The 24,436-nt window shown below is 49.4% G+C and overlaps 1 protein-coding gene across 2 annotated transcripts; it reads left to right on the forward strand.

The window, feature by feature from the left end:
- The first annotated feature begins 7,026 nt into the window (after nt 1–7,026).
- On the forward strand, nt 7,027–24,430 carry IKZF4 (IKAROS family zinc finger 4). 2 transcript variants are annotated; one of them, XM_028110983.2, is made up of 8 exons: nt 7,027–7,156; nt 7,313–7,363; nt 14,000–14,104; nt 15,115–15,375; nt 16,079–16,246; nt 19,264–19,413; nt 19,886–20,017; nt 20,619–24,430. In XM_028110983.2, exons 2-8 carry the CDS (start codon nt 7,324–7,326, stop codon nt 21,377–21,379), a joined length of 1,617 nt encoding a protein of 538 aa, XP_027966784.1. In that variant the 5' UTR covers nt 7,027–7,156; nt 7,313–7,323; the 3' UTR covers nt 21,380–24,430. The 2 variants fall into 2 exon arrangements, with proteins under 2 accessions (XP_027966784.1, XP_027966785.1); XM_028110984.2 differs by lacking the exons at nt 7,027–7,156; nt 7,313–7,363 and adding an exon at nt 12,469–12,706.
- Nucleotides 24,431–24,436: the final 6 nt, after the last annotated feature.

Here is a 24,436-nt window from a genome sequence, read left to right on the forward strand (position 1 = left end):
ACTGGGCCGCCCGGGCCAGAGTGGGGGACCCCCGCTGCCCCGCCCCCCTCTTCCCCAATACCGTCCCCTCTCCCACACCCCCCTAGCCTGCGCGCGCGCGGAGCTGCCTCAGGTGAGTGAGGGGCGGGGCTTGGGCGAATCGCTGGGGCGGGGCCTCGGTCGCCGGGGGCGGGGCCTGAGGGGCTTGGGCGTGAAGTGAGGGGAGACGGGGGCGGGGGGCTGGCGGGAAGAGGGCTTACCCGCCTGAGCTGTGTGGCTCGAGGGGAGAAAGCTGGCCCGGCTGGTGGGGGAGGTTGGCGCGAGGCTTAAGGTTTAGGGGAAGGTAACGGAGAGTCAAGGGGTCCTAAAAAGGCGGGAGACAGGTCAGGGCAGAGGATCGAGGATAGCCAGGAGCTGGGTGCGCGGGTCTCCTCGGTGGGATACGGCTGGGGTAGAACAGAGAGACAGTGGAGAAAGGAGAAGCAGAGGGGGTACCTGGGCAAAAAAAGCGAGGGATTAGGGGATTTATCGAGAAGGTTAGAGAGGACATAGGCCTAGGTGAGGAGATCTGGGAGGCAATGAGCAGAATAGGAGAAACGTGGTAGAGAGGAAACTTAGAGTGGAAAGTGATGTCTAGGGTACCATGTAGGGTGAGAAGTCTAGGGAACCTGAGAAGCAGGTTCCTGGGAAGGAAGAGATTCCCTGCATATGAGTCCTAAGAAAGAACTGTAACAGAGGAAGCCCTGGGGCTGACAACTCTAGGGAGAGACAGACTTGGGAAGCAGTTATAAGCTAAAATAGGCCTCCATGTACCTCCTCACACAGCCCCATCCCCAGTTATTTTCTTACCCTTTGTCTGCTAGAGTTGTAGATTCTCACTTTGGAAAATTTTGTTTGATGTCTATGCTTTTTAAAAAAAATTTTTTTATTTGTGATTGGTCCTGTCTAGAGACAGTTGGGAGTTTAATAGCACACAGATCATTAGATATGAGATGTTTAAGAAATAAGGTACCCCATTTCTCTCTAAGAATTGACTAACTCTGCATCCAGGAAGATCTGATGCATTACCAACCACACTGTGTCAAGTTTTACACACCTTCTTTTGCTTCAGTCCCTTCTCTCATAAGCAAAACTGTCTACTGTTGTGACTCTTACAGATTCCCCCACCGACAGGTTTCATAGCTCCACCTGTGTCCCAGTCTACCCTGCCTGAGCCCTCAAAGCATCATTCGTGAGCTTAGAAATTCCTGACTTGCTCACATGTCAGCTCTAGGCTTTCCATTATCATGGCCAAGCAGAAGACTGTTGAGGCCTTTTGTTTCCCCCTTACTGCTTGCTACTTGTTCACTTTACCTGTGTGAAGGTACATGTTTATATTCTTAGGAAGCATTAAAAAACAGGTGTCTGACTACCTACAATATTTCCACTTAAGATAACTCAGATTCTGAGGATAACGCCAGGACAAGGCCAAATCAAACAATCTTTGAAAATGTAGCTTCTTATTCGGTAGGAGTATGTGAGAATGCCTAGCCGGGAATCCCACATCTCCCATGGGTCTTTCAGTAGGTCAGTGAATCTTGCTTTGTGGTGTGGGGGACTTCAGCCTTCCCTACAACAACCTAAAGCCAGAGAATCCAGATAACTCCCTGGGTCATGAGAATAGTCAGAAGAGTGTCTCATGAGATAAAAATAAAGTCTTAAAAGAAGAAAATAGTGTTGCCATTGGGAAGCAGGCGAGGTCTCACTGGAGCTTCTGGGGTGGGTCCCAGGGTGGTGGGAGCTGCCCTCAATTTGGCAGGTTGAGAATTATGTCTTGCCCTAGTCAACAGATGCTGATGTCTCAAGCACAAAATATAATGTCTTTCTTGCCCACTGAGTGCAGTTAGTTCAATTCTAGCTTCTGGGCAATCCCCTTCCTCTTAGTAGGTTAAGGGTAAAGCACATTTTGGGACTTGGCTCAGAAAGAAGTCCTGAATTTTTTTCCAGTGAAAATGCAACTGAACATTTCTCCTTTATTTTCTCTTAGTTTAAATCTGCAGCTTGTACTTCCCAGCGTGGGAGGAACATTATCCCACCTTTTACCTCCTACTAACATCCACAAAGGAATTATTTTCTCCCGAACTGGCCATCTTTTTTCCCTCAACATACACACAAAATAACCAAGGAAAAAATTAAGATAAGTTATTGTTGGGCAGGTATTTCAAGGCTCATTTTACTCTAGCAGAACAAATAAGAGTGTGGAGCCCTGTGGGTGTAGACAATGCTATAAGCAGAGGTACTCCCTCTTTTTGTTGGTCTCTTGACCCTGCCTGAAGAAGGCCCTGATTTCCAAGCTGTTTGATTTGCCTCCTTTTCTCAGAAGAATTGTGGATTCTGTATTAGAAACAGGGAGACAGTTTCAAGGTTTATCTGACAGAAGCATCTAAGAAAGGATAGTGCTGATATGAATGACCTGTCTCCTCCCACCCCACCAGTGGGAATGGCATCAACCTTATAGACTCCCAACGTTCAGATGCAGACCCCCAAATTTTTCATTTCAACACCTGAGAAAGAAGGTAAGCATGGTGACCCCAAACCTTCCCACTGTGGCAAGATTTAACTTTGTACTGTAGTGGAAAGACTGGTTACCTGCTTGGTAACCTGGGTTCTACTTGTCTTAATTCTGTCGCTAACCAGATGGGTGACTCAGCTTAATTTCTTCTTTTGTTAAAAACCAAGAGATTGGAGATCATCTCTCAGCTCCATTCTAGCTCCAAGATTCCCCAGGTCCTACAACATCCCTGCCCCAGGCCCTCCACATGAAGAGAGGCTTACTAAATTGGATTTTCACGGCCAGATTCTTTGTTAGCAGAGGAGCCCAAAAACATCTTTCCGGCCCAAACAACACTGAGCCCTTTTGATGAGCATGCATTAGAGACTTCCGGTCAGGACTGCCACCAAAGGCAGTGGTTCCTGTCTCTTCCACCTTTTTGCTACCCTGCCCCAGGCAGAATAGTTCATTAAGACTTCCGTGTAATTTCAAACCTCACTTGATAGAGCTAACTTTGTTTGAGGGCATCTTTGGCTTCAAAACTAATTGTTATAAAATTCAACTTGAACTCTGCTGCCCTACTTCCCTCACCCCTCCCCAAACACTGAATAGCAGTGACTTTGTGGGGCCTTTCTATAAACACAGGGCTCAAATCCTCAAGGGTATATCCAAAAAACCCAGAGAGTATTATCTCATGTGCCTCATACCTAGTGATTTAAACTGTTTAGTTTGGCCTTTTCCTTAGTTCCTAAGTCCTAAGAGGAGACATGGGAGGGGTAGGATTGTTTCTCCTCCCACCCATAAACCTTAGCCCTCTCTCTCTTCCACAGTCGACGTGGGGGGGACAGGGAAGTGCAAAGAACAAGAGAAAAGATGCATCCATCTGAGATCTAAAAGGAGACAATGAGGTGATATTTTCCCACTGCCCAGGTGTTGTGTTTCCAGCTCCTAGCCCTTCTTATTTTAGAGACTGGCCATTCCTAGGATGACCTGAGAACTCATCCCTTCAGCACAGCTCCCCAAGCACTTGGATAATGAAGTCGAGCTGTCTTCCTCTGTATTATATGTAGACAGAAGGTCACCATCTTCAGCCTGGTGAAAAAATGAGTCAAATCTTTCTGCTGTAAAGACAGACACATGAGCTGAGAAAAGGTTCGTGGGTTTCCTTCTAGAGGGCCCTAGGTTGACCCTAAAGATCATTTCAGAGCTGCAGACTGCTGGACGTCAAGGTCTGTTTCCTGGAAAGGGACATGTTGTCAGTGGTCAGTCAGGCTGCAAACAATGCCTCATTCCACCTCTGCCCTCAATCATTTACCCCTTTCCCCTCCCCAATTATGCAAAGCCCTGACAGACAGCAGAACCAGCCAAGTGACTTAGGTGCATTTTTGTGTCGATTTCATTCAGTTCACAAAGGTACGGACAAGAGAGGATGATGCTATGGGTTTGGTTTACTGGTAGTACCTGAACTGCTCACTCCCAGGCAGGTGGGAAATTCTGTCTTGTTAATAATCACTGCACTCCACTTCGGGTCCCGGGTCCTAGGGGAGACCAGAGAAAAAAATGTCTGCTGCTCCCTGCTGCAGTCTGGGAACAATAACCAAAAGGAAGGCAGAGATCCTTGCCACTCTCTCTACCTCCACTCTCTTTCCCAACAATATCCTCCTCACTACCTTTCTACCCACTAGACCACATGGAGTGTATTTTAAATTCCAATTTTGGAGTGTCACTGGATCAAACAGGATTCTTCAGAGGATTTGAAGAGCTTTAAATACTTGTGATGTCCATCTTATTTCAGGCTTTCAGAGCCACTACATAGAGAGAACTTGACTTTCTGACATTTTTGTCACCTAATAGTGAAAGCTGTGGGGATGTTTTTGTGGAGATGGGAAGTTGGGGTGGTAGCCGATGCCAGACCTGCCCTTAGAAGTCAGACCTTGGATTGCTTGTGACATGTTCCTTGTCAGGAAGTGTGGTGGGAAATCTTCTGTCTAGAAGGGATGTCCATTCCTGCCCATTCGTGTTCAAATGCGATATTGTGCTGATGGGAGAAAGTCAGGGCCATAGAGGACTCTTGTTACAGTGCCAAGTGGATTCAAAAGAACAGGGAAGAAAATCTTTGTCTCCAGAGGTTACAATGACCAATCTTTCCTCCCTCCTCACAGAGAAACTTCCTTTTGAATTGGGAGACTAGCTATTTCTAGTTGCTTTGTATTCAGCTCGCTGAACTGAATTTACAGTACATATGTGCCTACCTCCATCACTGAATGATGCCTAACTTGCTATAAAGCCTGTTTCTTTCCAAGATCTTTGAGCCAAACCTGTCTTGTGTAACTAACTTCTCTCTTTTTATACCTCCTCCCCCTGCGGTATGTCTCCAATTGGCAGTGCCTAATTTGACCCAGTTCCTCTAAGGAGACACTAAGATCTGCCTGCCTGGCCAGGCAGGGGAGGAGGTGCTTTGAGGGGCGGGGAGTGGGAAGGTTGGGAGGGATGTGCTGCCTGGAGACTTGAACAAACAGTGAAGTACGTCTACTGATTTGCTCCTGGCTCTCAGAATACCAGGATTGGGAACAGCAGAATCTCGGTCCCCTCTCACTTCCAGGGTTACCAACTTGGCATGTGGACCTGTTAGAGGCAGCCAAACATTGATTTTGCCCAAGATGTGTCATGGAGCACCTGTTAAGAGCAATTAAGAAGCAGAAGAGCTCAGTTTACTGCTAGGAACAAAGTCCAACTCAGAAAACAACTCCTTCAGACCCTTCTGGAAATTGTTTTGGGACCATTTGGGCAGGTGTCCAAGAATGAGATGCACTTCCTGAGCCAGTACTGGCTGAATGCTATGCTTCAACTGTTCTGCCTACCTAGTGCTTATCTAGCCCCTGGCTCGTTTGTGTTCTCTCTCTCTCTCTCTCTCTCTCTCTCACACACACACACACATTACATTACATTAGCATATTTCTCCTCTTAGAGCCTGCTCAACTTGTTCTTCTTTTTAAGTAACAGACCCCAGTCCCACAGGGGTCACACCAAAGGAAAAGATGCCTTAATTGATGTTAGAACCAGGGAAAAGCAAGAAGATCCACGACTTTTGAAAGGAAGCAAGATGGTTTAATGGGAAAAGCACAGCTCAGAGTGATGGGAGAGCTGTGTTCTTGTTCCAGGCTCACCGTGAACCCTGAGACAAGTCACTTAGCTGCTCTGCGCCTCAGTTTCTCCAAGCAGAAAATGGAGGAAATCTTGCTCACTCTTGCTTCTCCTGCATGGTGTGTGTGTGTGTGTGTGTGTGTGTGTGTGTGAAGGGAAGTCACATGTGGCATCTTAGCTTTGCAGTTTTGAAAAATCCCAAAGGGCAATTATGGAGCTAATGATTCAGAAATGAAGGGGGCCCCGTGAGTACCAGACCGCCCTTCCTCATTCTTTGAATCTCTGCCCACCACAAGTTCTATGGCTAGTACCAGAGGGTATGAGTTTGCTAACCACTGTGGACTTGGGCTCTTCTAATCATTACCCCTAAGGGAACCTTCAAGGAACCACTCATTATTGTGGCTTGATCTAGCAGTCTGATCCCAAAGCTCAGTCCATCCCAGGGAGGATGTGAAGAAGAGTTGAAAATAAATTTAGATAATTTTTTCTGCTACACCCAGGCTTCTTGGGTAAGACTAGGACTCTCTAATGAAATCTAAGGTACAGCTGCTTTGTGAAGTGAAGGAAAGCCCATATTTCGGGCTTTCTCTTGAGACTTTTCAGAGGAGTATGATGTCTCTCAGCACGCGAATGACCTGAGGGAGTGGGGAGACAAGGTAATAGATACTTTTCCCCTGTGCATCCTCCAGAATCCTACACCCTTGCCTCTAACAGTATGGTATTACAAGCAAACCAAATTTTCATCCATCTGCCTCAGAGAGATCCTTCGAAGAGACCAGGAATCCTGGTGGCAGCTCAGGCTGTTCCCTTGCCCCACTCTTGTGCCCCCAAATCTGCCCCTGGAGTATTTATTTTTCATTAGATGACTGGTGAAATCAATTTTGGAGGTATGTAAATTTCCACCGAAGATATTTTTTTTCCTCCTCCCACAGGCTCCTAAGGAGGTAATTCATTGGAACAAATTATCACTTTTAATTGTTCTCAGTTCTTGATTTGTTTAATACTCTACTGCCAATTACTGCTCACTTCTCTTAAATAGACTAACCTGCATTTTAAATTCAGGCTTCCGCCTTTAAAAAAAAAATAAACATAGCGAAGTAATTGGCAAGAAGGTGGGGAGAAGCCACTTAAAGTTTTAATTTGTTTATTAGACCTTCAGGAGAGGACTCCTCGCTGAACCTGAGGTGGGCTGCTCTCCATCTTCTACTTTCCTGTCCTCCTCCCTCCCCTACACACCCAAAAAAGAATCCCTTGAGACAGAATCCATCTTCTTTCTCTTGTTACTACCCCACCTTAAGGTACAGAGCTTCTGTGGGGCTGGTTTCTTTGCCTCCAGAAAGCTGGGCTGTAACCTGTCTCCTTTCCCACAGCATCAGCTCCACCTACAGGAGGAGGGTCTACTCTCAAAACAACACAACCGGGACCACTCTGGAGTAAGACAGTGTTTCCACTCCAGAGACTGGGGAAGCCTGCAGAAGTTGTGGGTTGGAGACCCTGGGGTTTGTAAGTCGGGGTACATTGTCTTTCTCATCGGGACCAAGTAAGAGGTTTTTCTTCCTTAGGATAGGGTTGGAGCAAATTTACTAGTTCCAGAATGTTAGAGAGAAACCTCCTCCCTTCCCAGATCTGGCTTCTAATCACAGCTATTTTCTCTTTCAGCAGACTCTAAAATGGACATAGAAGACTGCAATGGCCGCTCCTATATGTCTGGTATGCCCTCTTGTGCATTCTGTTTGTAAGGGGCTGGGAGCAGCCACTCGCCTGTGGAGCAGAGTGGAGTCCAGCCTTCAGCCTAGCACAGGACCTCAGGTGCCCCAGTCACAGAGTTGCCACTCATGCTTGGTAGTGCTTGGTAGTGTGTATCTATTTTATCATTTTATATTCCCTAAATAGAGATTCTCTTCCCAGACTTCTTGGGGGTTAGGGAAGGGGAAGGGAATAAGAGGAGAATATGAGTGGAGACTATTAGAGAGGAATGATTTAAAGCAAAGAGACAGAAGGAAGATGTAGGTCCTTCTTCCATACTCTTGAGGTCACTGGCCAAACATGATATTCTGTCCCAGCCAGGTGGAGAGGGGAGCAGGGTTTCAAACCTCAAAGGCCTGTAGGGGCCAGGTGGGTATGTAAATGAGTGAACAGGGTTAGGATAATGCACAGAAGAGAATGTGGGGACTGTCATGTACTAGAGAACACATGTCCTACCTCAAGGAGCAACAGCTCCTCGGTGTCCATCAGTCATTGTCATGCCAGAATGTGTATCCAGTGTGGCCAAAACTTCCAGTTTTTCAAGAGAAGTCAGAAATCCAGATTTTATGTGAAATGTCTCCATTTTAGAATAATGACTCAATATTTTAAAAAATGTTCCATGGAGCAAGCCAAACTTGTCCATGGGCTAAATTCAGCCAGTGGGCCAACAACATAGAGCCTTTGAAAGAGAGATATAGAGCCCAGTTCTCATTTCCCCCAGTCCTTTTCCACTGTCATAACATGCTGTGGCTTTGCATAGCTGCCAAATACTCTTACTGAGGCAGAAGAGACCGTATGAATGGCTTTTAGAGAGATGAAAGTAATCGGGGTCTTTTCAGAGTTTAACAAGGTAAAAAAAAATGAGGACCTTTATCTGGCTCCCTCTCTGAGGGTGTAGAGAAAGGCCTAAGATAGAGTTTGTCTCTAAGACAGAAGGAATCATTTTTTGGACCACTAGAATGTCAGGGCAGGAAATGATTATAAAAGGTAAGGGAAGCCAGAATTGGGTTTTGACATGATGAGGATGCCCATCAGAAATCCAAGCACCGCTGTAGAAATGACCTACAGCTTATTTTTTTTTTTTACCCTGAAGTGGGACCGATGGAATTATGGGCACGTTCAAAGGATGATAGCAAGATGGGTCAGACACACATATAAGAGTCATTGGCAACACCTGGGTAATGTAAGGTAAGATACTGACTCTGACCCCTTTCTCATTTAAGGAGGGAAGGAGTTGGAATGGGTAAAGGCATTTGATACCTGCCACATGCTGGTCAGAGTGACAGGGATCAAGTGGACTGATTTAACTGAAAGAGGTTTATTGGAACAAAAGTCATGGCCCTTCTGAGGAACCAGCCAGTCCTTCTCTCTTCTGCTCAGTTAAGCCTACTCGGAAAACCACTACTGAGCAACATCCACACTCTGGACCCTGTTGTATTGCTGGGGAACACGTAGACGGATAAAAACCAGTCCCTGTCCTAACGTAGGTAAATGAGAAACTGAGAAAGTGGCTGGGGAAATATCCCATGGAGCTCTGTCTCTGGAGAATGTGGATTAGAGGAAAACCTCTTAGGGTGTTTGCTTCATGTGCTATGAAACCAAATTTTCCCTGCTTTCAGCACGTTGACATTTCTGAGATAAGAGAAGCCTCTGCACAGGATGGTATTTTTTGAATGAAAGCAGAAGCCAGAAACCCCTCACCTGTGTTTTGAGAATTCTAGATGCCAGCAACTACCCTAGAGAATGGGAAAAGGGAAAGCCAACATAGAGCTAACATTAGTTCTGAAAAGTAGCCCCTGCAGGGCTGGGCATGGCTGAGACAGTCCATGTGAGGGGCATCTGAGAGCCCAGCACTGACCCATCTCTCCTGGGCCAGTATGCAAGCAGTGGGAAAGGCTGTTGCATGTACCCCTCCTCAAGCACACTTGGTGGCCCTTCAAGGTCATCAAGGCTCTTCTGTCTCCGCACCAGGTGGCCTTCCCTCACCTGGTGGCCTTCCCTCACCCGGTGGCCTTCTCTCACCTGGCCACGTGATGAAGGGGGTATCTCTCCTGTCCTTCAAAGAGATTTTCCCACCTCACAGAACCCAATTCAGAAAACCCATCTTCTCTCCCCTTGTCTCTTTCTAAAAGTGCAGGTCACTCCCTCCTGGGGTCTTGAGAGAGGAAGGAGGAGTCCATTAACTTACCACATGGATTCTCTCCCCACCTCCATTCCCTATCTTTCAGGGGAAACTGAGTTCCTCAAACCCAGCTCATGCAATTAATTGACTGAGCAGTGCTTGTCACAGTTTTCTGTTTAAGGGAACCTTAGAGAGGGATCCAGGGGTAGGCAGCCCAAAGTTTCACGGCCCCTCCCACCCCCAAATTCTTGGAATCAGAAAATCTAGTCTCCAAAGTAGGTCAGCACGTCAGTGAGCAGCTCCTCTGGAAGGGAAGGGAGCAGAGGCCTTGTCTTGATAGAAGGCGGATTCGTCCAGGGCTGTCGGCTGCTGGGCCCCAGGGGCACTGGAAGGGAGGACGGCGGAGGTGGGGAGACTATACTGGGATTTTGCCCGGGATCTGAGAAGCCTCAGGGCCACAGAGCAACACTAGCCCGAGACCAGACTGCTGGGTCTTCTCACTGCTGGGAAGGAGGGGGCTGTCTGTCCCCAGATCTAGAGAGCAGCCTCCCTCCTGGAGGAGGAGGGAAAGGAGGGAATCTGAGCGCCCGAGTTTCGTGGGGGAGGGGCTTTCTGCCGATCTGAGAGCCTTGAAGCTGCCCCATGTCCTGGGCCCCATGACCTCTGGGGCCTTGGCTTCCCCAGCTGGCAGAGGATTGGGCCTTCCCTGGGGGCCCCCCCTTTCTCCCTCCCACCTCGAGGGCCCATCCATCTCTCTCTCTCTCTTACACACACTCTTGCCTCTCTCAGGCATTTGTTGTGCAGTTCCTCTTTGTCTGCTGGGCACGAGGGCAACGGCATCTGCCTCCCCCTCCCTGTGCACACCCCCCACCCCCACCCCTTTCCTGGCTTGGGAAAGGGATGCTGTAGCCTAGCATCCCCCCCCCCCCCACCAGACACACATATACATTCTCTCCAGCCCCCTCCGCAAGCACATCCAAGCGTGTGCACTCGCTTGCGCTCTCCCTCTCTCCCTCTCTCCCTCACACTCCCTCTCTCTCTCACACACACACACACACCCTGGGCTGAGCTCCTCTTGCCGGCTGCAGCCGTGGGCCCCCGCTCACCGAGCCGCTGCCTGCGAAATGACGGCGGTTCCCCTCACTTCCAGGAATCCGCGCTTCCTGGAAGGTGAGTGGCTGGGCTCACCCCTGCCTGCCACCGAGACGCAGACATGCACACACCACCCGCACTCCCTCGCCGTTTCCAAGGCGGCGGCCGCGTTCGCACCCCAGGGGCTCACCGGCAAGGGAAGGATAATGTAAGTTCAGGCAGAAGGGGGCTAGCGGAGGGGGAAGGGGGGTTGCCGGGGCTAGGGAGCCGATTCAGTAACTACTCCCAAGCCTGAGGAGAGGGAGAGGATGGGGGCCGCGCGCGCTCGCGCGCGCGCGCGCGCGCGCATGTATGTGTGTGTGTATGTGTGTGTGAGTGTGAGTGTGAGTGGCGGGGGAGGGGGCGTTCCTCCCTACACTTGCGGAGGATGGGAAGGGTGTTTGGTGTTGCTAAGCAAAGACTGCGACTTGGACAGTGGGAGCTTGTGGTGACATCTTGATTAGGCCTTGGGGACAGATGTAGAGCTGCCCGAGGGGGAAATGCCGAGACAGGCCTGGGTGGGAATGGGTAATAGAATCGAGGTAAAGAGGAGCTTTGGCAGCAGATGCCTCACCCTGGAACAGAGATCTGAGGGGCCTCAGCCTCTTCCCCACAATAGAGCTGGGGATGGGCGTCTTTCTTCGCTCCTGTACCCACTGTTCCCTGCTAGCAGGTTAGCATCCTGCCACCCCAGAGCCCATGGTCAAGAAAGGGAAAGCAGTTAGGATGAGAGCAGAGAAGTGTGGAGGTTCTAGGACCTCATGGCTGTTCCCTAGAGGCAGCCACTCTTTGAAGGGATTGAGGAAGGGCAGCAGGAGTGGAGGGCTAGTCTCCTTCAGTATGTGAAACACATTTAGCTTGTGGGACATTGCCCTGTTTCCTCTCTCTCCCTCCTGCTTTTCTGCCCTGGACCCACCTCCTTGTTCCTCTGATGTCAACCTCATGATTTGGCTTTACCCTCTGGGGGTTCAGCCAATCTATGATGACTGTGACCAAGAACATTTCTCTGAGACCTGAGAGTGGCCTTAATTCTTGGCTTTGACAGTCTGGGATTTCTTGGGAGTCCCAGGCATTTGAAGTTCCCTCCCTGGGGTTTCTGGGACTGACAGAGGAACTTCTGAACTTCCTAAATCTGTCTCTAGGCCCCTTCACCCTCCAGCTAGAACTCAAAATCCCTGGGTCCCCATAAAGACTTTCTGGCCCCTTAAACAGATTCATTTTTATGTATTAGCCCCAGAAAAGCAGACTTGAGCCTATTTTCCCTAGGGAGGGCAATGGCATCAAAGAGCCTCTCAAACAACTAGGGTGGCTCTGGAGGCACCTGCTCTTCCTCCTGTTCCCAGGCCTTCATAAGGAAAGGCACAAGGGATGTTTTCCTCTTAATGCCCCTAAATATCCCTTTAAGCATATTTTCTCCATGTATCAAGCCCCTGGCTCCAAGAGGCAGTCTCAGCCTAGTAGGCTGGGACTAGAGATGGATTTCCAGCAGGTTCACTCGTTGTTTTAGGGTCAAGGACTCAGCACCAGGGCCCAGAGTCCAGTTCTTCCCCTATTACTAACGTCAAGTGATTTAGGGCAAGTCAGCACTAAACGTCTGAAAAGGAATGAAGAGATGCCCCTTTTAGCCCCTTTAACCACAGCAAACACTACCACTTAGTTAAAGGACATATTTTAAAACTAGGTCTGAGTCTACACATCTCAACCCTCAACTCTGAGATGTTTACTTCATGATATGTATGTGGTTCTGACTTGGGCAACTTTTCTAGATAACCATGGCTCATCTAAAGAGCCGCAGCTGGGACAACTCAGTTTCAAGCTATAAGGCATTTTCTATAGATAGTGAACAAATTTCCTCAGGCTTTGATGGGAAAGAATGGGGGAAATGGGACTTTTAGAAGAGGATATGAATGGGAAATGGTCCCAAAGTCCTGAGTGGTTGTTTTCTTCCCACTGACCAAAGCTGGAGAGGGATCCCTCAGGAGGGTGTGTTCCGGATTACTTGCCTCAGGCCCAAGACTCCAACCATTTTATAATGGAATCTTTATTTTGTGAAAGTAAGTATGTGCATAGCTGGGAAATTGGGTAAAGTACTAATAGGTGGACTTTAGGGATGAATTTTAGGGCTCGTGTCTTTCTCTCTTTCTCTCTTCCATGTTTAGGCTTGTGTGTACAAATGCATGCATGTTCACGTTAGCAGATAATGTAGAAGGCTGTGGGTGTGTTTACCCCTATAGGTATGTTCTCTTCATGTGTATCTACATCTGTGATATGTGTCTGTGTCTATGTGTGTTTACCTACATGTGTTTTATTTCACCTATAAATTTGTGCACAAGATTGTGGGGAGGAGGGATTTTTTTTTAAAGACATGATTCATATCTTCATGTATGTTAACTAATTTTTTAAAGATACATACGAAACTCTTAAAACTCATTTTTACAAAGCAATTTGTCAACACGTTAACAACAAACATATTGAGACTAAACTCATTATTTTACTGTCAAGGGAACATCGGGCAATAAATATGTGACTGGAATCATATCAGATAGGAGGCTTTCTGGAGTAGTCAAATTTGTGCTGATTTCAGAAGGTCTAATGGGCCCAACGCTCCCATTAGAGTTCTGCTAAAACAGTGATTCCCCACTGGTTGCAGAGGTGGTGGCTCAGGACATGGGTGCTTACGATTTATGATCGGTCCGGGTTCCACCTCTACCAGCTATGTGACCTTGGACAAGTACCACAGTCTCTTTTGTGCCGCAGTTTTCTCATCTGCAAAATGAAGATAGTATTGGCACCTGCTTCATAGGGTCGTTGTGAAGGTTAAATGAGATCATTGGTATAAAGTGAATAGAACCAGGCCTGGCACAAAGTGAGCACTCAATACATGTTAGCGGCTATCGTTATGATTACTATTATTATCATTAGATTCAGGGACTATTCCAGCTGCCCTTCCTGCAGATCCCGAACCTGGTGTTGGGGGCTCCGGAAAGGAACAGTAGGGAAGAACGTCTGTCCTGAACCGCCTCCCTCCTGAGGCCCCCATTTTCCTCTCCACCCTGGCCCGCCCAGCCCCAGCCCTGCTTCCTGTGGACGTCAGGCAGTGATGCTCTTCCCCTCAGGCCTAGATAAAGGTAGGGTGGGCAAGACGCAGCCACTGAGCTCGCAGAAGTCCACACCAGGCACCCAGGCTGACGAGGGCACAAGGTATGGTGCCGAGCACACAATGCTGCCTTGTACGTGGCTACAAGATGAATGTTTGTGAGACATCACAGAATTTTGAAGAGGTGAGGCAACGGACGGTAACAGTCTCCAGCCGCAGCTTCACCTGTCCCCTTGTTCTCTCCTCCAAGGTAGCGGGGACTCATCTCTGGAGAAGGAGTTCCTCGGGGCCCCAGTGGGGCCCTCGGTGAGCACCCCCAACAGCCAGCACTCTTCTCCCAGCCGCTCACTCAGTGGTAAGTGCAACCTCCTGCCCTGGCACTAGGCACCCCCATTTGTGTTTGGCCCGCAGTTTACCCTCCGTGGGCAGCCATTTTCCCCATCGCTGCCTCCCTCTGGTTTTCGGCTTCAAGCCTCCAAAAGCAGTACGGAGCTCAGTATCTAGGGTCTTCCTGACTTCTGAAAGGAGAGTGAACGGCTGCTGCCAGACTAGGGTAGAATTAAAGGAGGCATGGGTGGGATTAAGGTAAAGGCTCCAAAGAGAAATCCTGGAGTTGGAGAAGCAAGTACATAGGAATGGTCACAAGGTAGAGCCAGATAGGAAACAGAGATGAGAGGGATCTCCTCATCACCTGCCCCCTCCTGCTCCCGGCCCTCATTCTCCTGCCTGGATAGGGTCCCCATGACTGCCTCTTCTCGCTGGCCCTAGATCTGTGACATTCTCTAAATGGTTGGAATAGCCAGGAATGTAGGTCAGAGCTAGAGCCAAAGCTTTCTCCTCAGTGGCTCCTCCCTCCTTCATCCCCCTCTCCAGATTTTCATGGATGGGAAATAGAGGGGTTCAGTCTTATGGGGAGGGAGGATAACGTGAGCCATGTCTGTCTTCCAGTTTTGCTCTCTCTTTAGCCTGCCGTCTCTTTGGTCTTCCTAGGACCATTTTCCCGCCACTGTTACTTGCTGGCTTCCTGCCCAGGGCCAAGCCAGACATCTTTCTTAATGACAAGAGAGTGAAGAAAAAGGCTCCCCTTAGCCTCCTCCTCTCCCCAGTGGAACAGAAGACATCCCATGTACTTTTTTTCTTTTGGAGTCTATTTGCCTGGGCGGTGGGATGGGAGGAAAAGGTGGTTTCAGGTCCCGGCAGGACCACCATATCACCACCCAGGAGACTTAGGGTGTTGGCCTCTTTGAAAGCCTGCGTGTCTCAGGGCTGGGAGAAAACCTTCTGGACCTCAGGAGTACCATTCTGGTTTGCGGGCAGGTTCCCCCCTTTGCCTGTTTCTGTCCTAAACACCATCCCACCCTCCAGCCAACTCCATCAAGGTGGAGATGTACAGCGATGAGGAGTCAAGCAGACTGCTGGGGCCAGATGAGCGGCTCCTAGAAAAGGACGACAGTGTGATCGTGGAAGACTCGTTGTCAGAGCCCCTGGGCTACTGTGATGGAAGTGGGCCAGAGCCTCACTCCCCCGGGGGCATCCGGCTGCCCAACGGCAAGCTCAAATGTGATGTCTGCGGCATGGTCTGTATTGGACCCAATGTGCTCATGGTGCATAAGCGCAGCCACACCGGTGAGTAAGCCAGGGGGTCCAGGAGGAGCTCCAGGGGTGGGCTGGAAAGGCAGAGGCTAGGAGGCCATGCTTGCAGTGGGGTGGCCTCAGAAAGGGAAGGGTCTCTCCCCACACATTTTCCAGCTAATGAAAAAAAGGAGGGGATGGCATTTGGATTCCCTCAACATTCATACTTCTCTGGCATTTTCATCAGCTGTCGTTATAAGAAAAGCTGATACTTTTCTCAGGAGGTGAGGGAGATGATGGTGTAGCTTCAAGAAGGGTCCTAGAGTCCAACAGGGACAGGACTCCAGGGTTTTATTTGGGACCCCCGGTTTCAAGATTTAAACACACAAACAAATAAACAAAAACAAAAAAAAAGGAAAACAAAAGCCTCTTCTCAGCTTTCTCAGGCTTCGGGATCCCGGGGCAGAGTGGGTCTTACAGGGCTTAGTTTTGGGTTAATGGTCTTTTGGCCCAGAGTTCCAGGCCTGGTGCCCTTTGCCCTGCCATTCTTCTCTGATCCACACCTTCCCAGGGTAAGACTGTTCCCGAGGGATCTTTAGAAACCAGGAATTTTGTGTGCGTGCCTCAGCTCTGCCTCTCAGAAATTGCCTTGAGCACCTTCCCTCAGGCAGGGTGGAGCAGAGGGTGGGAGAAGAGGTTGAACCTTCAGAATTCCTCACACCCAGTCCTCCTCAGCAATCTGTTGTTTCTCTTGCAGGTGAAAGGCCCTTCCACTGCAACCAGTGTGGTGCCTCCTTCACCCAGAAGGGGAACCTGCTGCGCCACATCAAGCTGCACTCTGGGGAGAAGCCTTTCAAATGTCCCTTCTGTAACTATGCTTGCCGCCGGCGTGATGCGCTCACTGGCCACCTCCGTACACACTCGGGTCAGTGACCAGTGTAGTGAGAGAGGGGGAGTGGGACCTCAGTACACCCAGAAATAGAGCTCAGTGTATTCGGGGACTTACAGAATCTGTCACTGAGGAGGGCAGATCACCCACAGAGCGGATAGGGCCCTGCCTCTCTAACCCCTCGTCTGGGCAGCAGGGCCCCTTGGGGAATTTGGGGGACTCTTTGATGAGATAATGTACATCTGCCACACTCTGTGACTTGGAGAAAAAGGAGCATGGGTGATGTTCTTGGCTCTTCACAGTCACCCGCCCTTTGTTTTTTAAAGTTCATGCTACTGCCAGAACCATCTGTACCCCACCCCCCTCCATACTTCTGAGCACCAGAAAAACCCTTCCTCACACTTCCATATGCTTGAGTTCCCACACCCATCACCATCATCACCTCTCTCCATGATACCAGAGGTCTTGGACCACCACCATCTGTCCTCTCCTTTACTTCCTACTGGTTCCTAAAAATATCCATGGGCCTCCAAACTCCAAAGGAAGAAAGGAGGCCTAGGAAAAGCCTCTGTTCCCCATCTCAAGAGGTTGTCCCCTTCCCAGAGGCAAGAGCAAGTCACAAGAGTGTCCAGAGGTTAGTGTTTGGATCCATGCCAGGGGACTGGACTACCCAGTTTTCATAGCACCAGCCAACACTGTTGGAGTCAACATAATGTCTGAATCAGCTGGGCAGATAGCATTTTTGAAGCATCTTACTAAGTTTTAAGCTTCGCCTTGTGAAGAGACCAGGAGTCAAGCTGCTGGCGGGAAGTAGGAGCTTAAGATTGGGAAAAGGCAGGAAGAAGGGCAGAGGGGAAAAAATTAGTAGGATCTGTCCTTGGCAACTTTCCTTGATATTTTTCTCTTTTCCTAAAGTCTCTTGGGCTGGGATTTAAAGGGACAGAGCAATCACCTCAGCACGATTTCTCCAGCCACCTACCTTGTTCTAGGTTCTCTCACCTTGGAACTGGCTTTATGATCTACAAAGCATTTTGCTTGTCTCCTCATGTGATCCTCATTTTGCTGACAAGGAAACTGAAGCTCTAGGGGGGAGAAAGAAAGAAAAAAAAAAAAGATTTGCTGGCCACAGAGCTATTCTGCAGCCTTCCTGGACCCCCATCAAGGTTCTGTGCCAAAGAATCATACTCCTTTTCCTCAGAAAAGGGGCAGCTCCCTCTGCTGGTTTAGAACAAGGATGGCTTGGTCCCTAGAATTGTTGAACCAACAAGGCCAGCAGGGTAGATTTTGGATGTTGTTCTGTAGAAGATTATTAGGAACAGAATTTGACACAGGTATACCATCGGTTATACTATACTATACTATCTCTGTGAGATGCTTTCTATATAACCCACACTATAATAAAAAAGGGGTTCCTCGCCCAGATGTTAAACCATTTCCCCAAAAGTCTTGGGTGAATAGGGACCATGGCATTCACCTCATCCCCCAAAGACTAGGGTTTACAGAGCAAGCTCAAAATGGCATAGATTAAACCAAGCCCAGTGTAGGTGTGTACATATAAGGAGTGTGTGGGGGGGTAATTACCACCCTCCTGGAGACACCTTATCCTGCCTCCCTGCTCAATAGTAGCAAGATATGTAAAATAAGATGTTTTATTTTTATTTATTTGTCAGAGAGAGAGAGAGAGCACAAGCAGGGGGAGTGTCAGGCAGAGGGAGAAGCAGACTCCCCGCTGAGCAGAGAGCCCAATGCAGGACTCAGTCCCAGGACCCTGGGATCATGACCTGAGCCAAAGACAGATGCTTAACTGACTGAGCCACCCAGGTGTCCCAAGATACGTAGAATAAAATATACAATACCTTGTTCTCTTACTTTTCTCTCTCCTCTCACAAATATTATCTCTCAAAAGTTGTCTTTAGGGGCACCTAGGTGGATCAGTTCTTTGAGCATCCGACTCTTGATTTCAGCTCAAGTCATGATCTCAGGTGGTGAGATCGAGCCCTACATCAGGCTCCATGCTCAGCAAGGAGTCTGCTTCCCCTCTTCCTCTCCCCCACTCACTCGCTCTCTCTCAAATAAATAAATCTTAAAAAAAAAAAAGTCTTTTTTTTTTTAAGATTTTATTATTTATTTGTCAGAGAGGGAGGGCATGAGCAGTGGGGAGCGGCAGGCAGAGGGAGAAGCAGGCTCCCCACTGAGCAAGAAGCCAGACGTGGGGTTCGATCCCAGGACCCTGGGATCATGACCTGAGCTAAAGGCAGATGCTTAACCGACTGAGCCACACAGGTGCCCCTAACTTGTTCTTTATTTAAAAAAATTTTAAAAGACCCTCAAAGTTGATGTTCTCTTTCTTTTACTCATCTCCTTTATTTCACCCTCTCTTCTTTTCTTTTTCTCTTCTCAGAATTTCTCTATCAGTCATGGTTTTTCTGGGGCTCTCTTGGTATCTCAGTGTAGAGAGACAGAAAGAAAAATAAGCAGTAAAACCAGGCTAGGGGTGGGAGTAGAAGCACAAGTAAAGGTCAGTGAAAACTGCCCCTCCCCACATTGGCAGATCTAAGGGCTCTCGTTTCTGTCACCCCAGCCCACCAATTTCCCCCAAACCAAAGCAGATAGGTCGAAAGCAAAAAATCCCCTTGTCTGATAAACAGCACTTGCACCCGCCTGCCACGTGGAAAGGTTAAACCACAGTCTGGGCCCCAGAATCTAAGACCCTAGGGTGGGGCCAGCCTGCCTGCCAGGGATGATCCCCTACAAAGTCCCTGGCTCCTCCTTCCTTTGAGCAGCAGTTTGGCCACCGTGAGGCCCAGCTGCCGTCCAAAGCTGTAGGCCCCGGTCCCCTCTCTGCTCCCGTGGCTGTGCACTGGTCCCCTTCTCCGTGGTGTGGTTACCTGTCCATGCTTGCCGCTGAAGGTAGGGAAGGAAAGACGAGCAGAATTCACTTGAGCCGCATCCCTTCCTCCTCATGCCAGTGCACATTTGCTCCCAGATGGCTTTGTAGAGCCAGGGCACAGGGAGAAGTAACCAATGCCATGTCTCTCCTGTCTCCTCCACAGTCTCCTCCCCCACAGTGGGCAAGCCGTACAAGTGTAACTACTGTGGCCGCAGCTACAAACAGCAGAGTACCCTGGAGGAGCACAAAGAGCGGTGTCACAACTACCTACAGAGTCTCAGCACTGAAGCCCAAGCTCTGGCCGGCCAACCAGGTGCGGCTGTAGGCGGGCCTGGGGGGGTGAGTCGAGGGCAGGGCCAGAGGGAGTGAGGGCAAGGGTGATCCCAGCGCTACCCCACCCCCCAACAAAGGGATGAGGTCTATGGATAAAGGACAGTTGCCTCGTAAATCTGCCAAGCACTCCAGTTGGTGCAGAGCCCTGTGGTGGGTGCTGCAGGAAGGTCCAGGGGTCAGGGAAGTTCTGATCTATGTCCTCAGTCTAATGGGACAGAGAGAACACAAGGAAGTATGAAACCAAGGGTCACATGCATCTAGTGGTCCTCAAATTACCTGAAATGTTGCTAGGATGAGCTCTAGAGAAGGGGAAGTGAGCGGAACCTGATTTTCCAGGTATTGGGGATGACCTTCCTTGGCTACTGACCTGCTGATTTTCTCCAGGTAAAGGCTGCTGAACCAATGCCACCCTGTTTCAGCTGCTCTACTTGTCCCTACCTCCTTCCCTCTAGGTGACGAGATACGTGACCTGGAGATGGTGCCAGACTCCATGCTGCACTCATCCTCTGAGCGGCCAACTTTCATTGATCGGCTGGCCAACAGCCTCACCAAACGCAAGCGCTCCACCCCCCAGAAGTTTGTAGGTAAGAGTCCAGTTGGGGAGGAGACATCTGCTTTAAGCCATAGCTCCTCTAAACCTGAGCTCTGGTAGCCATCAGACCAGTTGGGCCTGGAGATTTGATGGGAGGGGAAAAAGTAGGCTCTGGTGCTCAGAATCCATCCCCAGAACAGAAGGTGCATGAAGGGGGAGAAGGTACCTCGAGAGGGTGTTGAGGCCTGTTGTGGTGGTTTTAAGAGGAGGGGGGTCAGGGAGCTCAGGTTCTCCCAGTTTTTGAGAACAGCAAGAACTTCCGCCTGTGGGATCTGAGAGAAGGGCCCTGAGTATCAGAGGGAGGAAGTGTGAGTATGGGGTCCACCCACCTGGCCTTGAGGTTCACTCTCTAACTTTATAAAGGGCAATGAAGGAAGTGTTAAAGATCAGCTGCGGGCTGGGACTGAGTCCTTCCCTACAATTATAGCCTGGAGTTGGGGAGTGGCCCCACAGAGGTCCTGACCTTGAGGGAAGTGAATGAGGACTGGTAAATAATGTTACAGTCATCCCCAGGGTAAGCAAACAAAGAAGTCATCCTGGGGAAACTCAGGAATTCTCCAAACCCAGCTCTGCTGAGATCCTCTCCTCCACAGGTGAAAAGCAGATGCGCTTCAGCCTCTCTGACATCCCCTATGATGTGAATTCAGGGGGCTATGAGAAGGATGTGGAGTTGGTGGCACATCACGGCCTGGAGCCTGGCTTCGGAGGCTCTCTGGCCTTTGTGGGGGCAGAACATCTGCGTCCCCTCCGCCTTCCACCTACCAACTGCATCTCAGAACTCACACCCGTCATCAGCTCCGTCTACACCCAGATGCAGCCCCTCCCCGGTCGACTGGAGCTTCCGGGGTCCCGAGAAACAGGTGAGGGACCCGAGGACCTGGCCGATGGAGGCCCTCTCCTCTACCGGGCCCGAGGCCCCCTGACTGACCCCGGGGCATCCCCCAGCAATGGCTGCCAGGACTCCACAGACACAGAGAGCAACCACGAAGATCGGGTTGGGGGGGTGGTATCCCTCCCTCAGGGTCCCCCACCCCAGCCACCTCCCACCATTGTGGTGGGCCGGCCCAGTCCTGCCTACGCCAAAGAGGACCCCAAGCCGCAGGAGGGGTTGCTGCGGGGCACCCCGGGCCCCTCCAAGGAAGTGCTCCGGGTGGTGGGCGAGAGCGGTGAGCCCGTGAAGGCCTTCAAGTGTGAGCACTGCCGAATCCTCTTTCTGGACCATGTCATGTTCACCATCCACATGGGCTGCCATGGCTTCAGAGACCCTTTCGAGTGTAACATCTGTGGTTACCACAGCCAGGACCGGTACGAATTCTCTTCCCACATTGTCCGGGGGGAGCACAAGGTGGGCTAGCCACCTACTGCCCTCCCCTCAGTCCACCACTTCACTGCCCTACCTACAGGAGTCTAGCTCTGTCCCCACTTCATCCCAAGGAGTTTTGCTCGGTAGCCTCCACCACTGGCTACCTGACTTCACCCTTGGCCCTGACCCCTCCTCACCCATTCTCCTCTACCCTGACTGACAAAAGCATTGTGATGAAACAGGCCTTTTCGATTATGTTTCTCCTCTTCCTCTTCTCTTATCCCAGCATATTCAGAGTTATTTATTAATATGATTTGTGGATTTTTCTTTTGCTTTTTTCTCTTATCAGTCACTTGCCACTCCCCCACCCTCTGGCCCACAGTCCCCTCCCACTTGAGGCCTAATTTTTCTTCCTTTGATCCAGCTCTAACAGCCCTCGGGGTCGGAAGCTCCTCTTGGTCGGAAGAGTTCTGAGCTTCTTGTGTTAAGTCCTCACCCTTTGCGTTATCTTTCCTTTCGATGCTGATAACTCCCTCTGGCCCTACCTGAGCTCTGTGGCATTATATCTCCTCTCTGGGACCCTTCGACCTGGTACTCCATACCTCTTGTGCCCTCTCACGTTAGGCAGCTCGCACTATGCTTGAACAAATGAAGAATTTCCTCATTGGGAAGTAGGAGGGGCTGAAGAAATTCTCCCCAGGCACTGTGGGACTGAGGGTCCTCTTGACGTTCCCCTCGTAATATGAGTTCCTCAAAGCCCACATTTGGGAATCTCCCTCTGGGTTGTGATCTATCTCTTCTCTCCTCAAACAGCCCCCAACACTGCTACTCTCTTCAACCTGCCAGTCTACTCAGTGGTGGTTTTTCTCTCCTTGGAGTGCCCCAATTTTATATTCTCAGGGGCCAAGGCTAGGTCTGCAATCCTGTCCCTGACATGTTGGGAGCCACAGGTGCCTAATTGGGAACCAGGGCATGGGAAGGGGGTGGGTTAAAATTCTTCTTTCTCTTCCACCTCTAATCTTCTTCACTCTAGTGACCTTCCTAGGCTCTCAGGGGCTTCTGCCGTCCCTCTCCTATGAGAAACTAGTGGGTTGCTGCCTGATGACAAGGGGTTATCTCAACCCCTCAGTCATGCTGCCTTCTTCTTCTCCCCTCTGCAGGATTCACCCTCATTCCCAGGCTTCTGGGCCCTGTTCTTAGGATCAGTGGCAGGGAGAAAAGGGTGTCTCTTTTCTCCTAATTTTCAGTATAACCAAAAATTATCCCAGGACGAGGAAGGGCATTTGCCCCTCACCTCATTCCATTCTTGTCTCAGCAAGAATGGGATGGGCACAACTGAACTGGGGGTCATCCTCTACTGCCCCCTTCTACACTCAGTTCCCAGATGTAGGGCAGGAGGGGGCATGCTCCTCCTGGCCACAGCAGAGACCCCTGGCTTTTTGGGTAACCTAGTTAGTGAGAAGGGGGCAGGAGGAGATGCGGCTCCACTGTGAGTGGAGGTCTCTTTCTACAAGCGTTTTCTGCCCAAGGCCACAGCTATCCCATTCTCTGCTTCCTTGAGATTCAAACCAAAGGCTGTTTTTCTATGTTTAAAGAAAAAAAAAAAAAGAAAGTAAAAACCAAACACAACACCTCACAAGTTGTAACACTTGGTCCTTCTCTCTCTCTCCTTTTCTCTCCCCTTCCATCTTTCTTTCCATATGTCCTTTCCTTATTGGCTCTTTTGCCTCCTACTTTTCTCACTCCCTATCAGGGATAATTTAGGGGGATGGTGAAGGGTTGGCTAAGGAACAGACCCTGGGATTGGGGCTCCTAAGGGCTCTAGGAAGAGTCTACCTTACCCTCTATGGGAAGGGAGACCCTAGAAAAACTTTTCTCCCTTCTTTTTCTCCCCCATTATGTAGTCTCCCTAAGAGAACCAGATTGTCAAGGAGGGGCTTTGTGGGTTGATGGTTCCTCCTTGACAATGTAGCAATAAACAGATGTTGCCAAGGGCAGAGGATGGGGGAGTTAGCTAGAAGGAGAGCGGTCTCTAGAGAAGGGGAGAGTCTTCTCAACAGTACCCCAGGGAACTGGCTCCTTCTTTCAGAATGGCAGCAGAGCTGAGATTAATATCTAGGGTTTTTCTCAACTGTTCTGGTTATTGAGCCCCTTCTTGTTAGACCTACCCCTTACCACCTCTTTTTCGTCTGCTGTGTACTTGGTGACACCTCATAAGAACTAGTCCCTTCTAGGGTATCAGAGCCTTAGGGTGCCCCTGTCCCCTCCCCCAGTCAGCTCTGGCACCTGTAACCTCCTGGAACATGAAGGACTATGCTCTGAGGCTATACTCTGAGCCCATGAGAGCAGAGACTGGAAGGGCAAGACCAGGTGCTAAGGAGGGGAGAGAAGGGCACTCTGTCTCTCTCCAGACCATCACTGCACTTTAACCAGGGTCTTAGGTACAAAATCCTACTTTCCAGAGCCTTCCAGGTCTGGAACCTCAAACATCCTCATGCTCTCTCCCAGCTCCTTTTGCATAAAAAAAAAGTAAAGAAAAAGAAAAAAAAAAACATTGAAACCCACATGGAGAAAAGAGGTGTTTTCCTTTTATATTGATATTCAAGACCAACACCACACGAGAAAATTTCTAAATAGACACTTTTCCAGACCTTTGTTTTTTTGTGTCAGTGTCCAAGCTGCGGATGGGATTTTGTAATACTTTCAGCAGCTTCTTTCCTTGTGTACATAATATATATATATTATATATATTTTTAATCAGAAGTTATGAAGAACAAAAAGAAAAAAAAATAAAACACAGAAGCAAGTGCAATACCACCTCTCCTCTCTCTCTCTCCCAGGGTTTCATTTGTAGCCTATGCTTGGTGTCTCCTTGGACCTTACCCTTTCACCTCCCCCTCTTCCTTTGGTTCTCCCTCCCCCTTTTTTTAAAGGGTTTTTCTCCTTTCTCAAGGGGAGTTAAACTAGCTTTTGAGACTTATTGCAAAGCATTTTGTATATGTAATATATTGTAAGTAAATATTTGTGTAACGGAGATATACTACTGTAAGTTTTGTACTGTACTGGCTGAAGGTCTGTTATAAATAAACATGAGTAATTTAACACCCC

This window comes from Eumetopias jubatus, unplaced genomic scaffold (assembly GCF_037043125.1).
Source record: "Eumetopias jubatus isolate StellerSeaLion01/CBP00866 unplaced genomic scaffold, mEumJub1_p1.0 scaffold_8, whole genome shotgun sequence".
In the NCBI taxonomy this organism is placed as follows: Eukaryota; Metazoa; Chordata; class Mammalia; order Carnivora; family Otariidae; genus Eumetopias; species Eumetopias jubatus.

Coding starts and splice junctions, on each gene's coding strand:
- IKZF4 (XM_028110983.2), top strand. CDS start 7,324: ATGGACATAGAAGACTGCAATGGCCGCTCCTATATGTCTG. Junction 7,364..13,999: donor TGGCCGCTCCTATATGTCTG/GTATGCCCTCTT, acceptor CTCTCCTCCAAG/GTAGCGGGGACTCATCTCTG. Junction 15,376..16,078: donor GCATAAGCGCAGCCACACCG/GTGAGTAAGCCA, acceptor TTTCTCTTGCAG/GTGAAAGGCCCTTCCACTGC.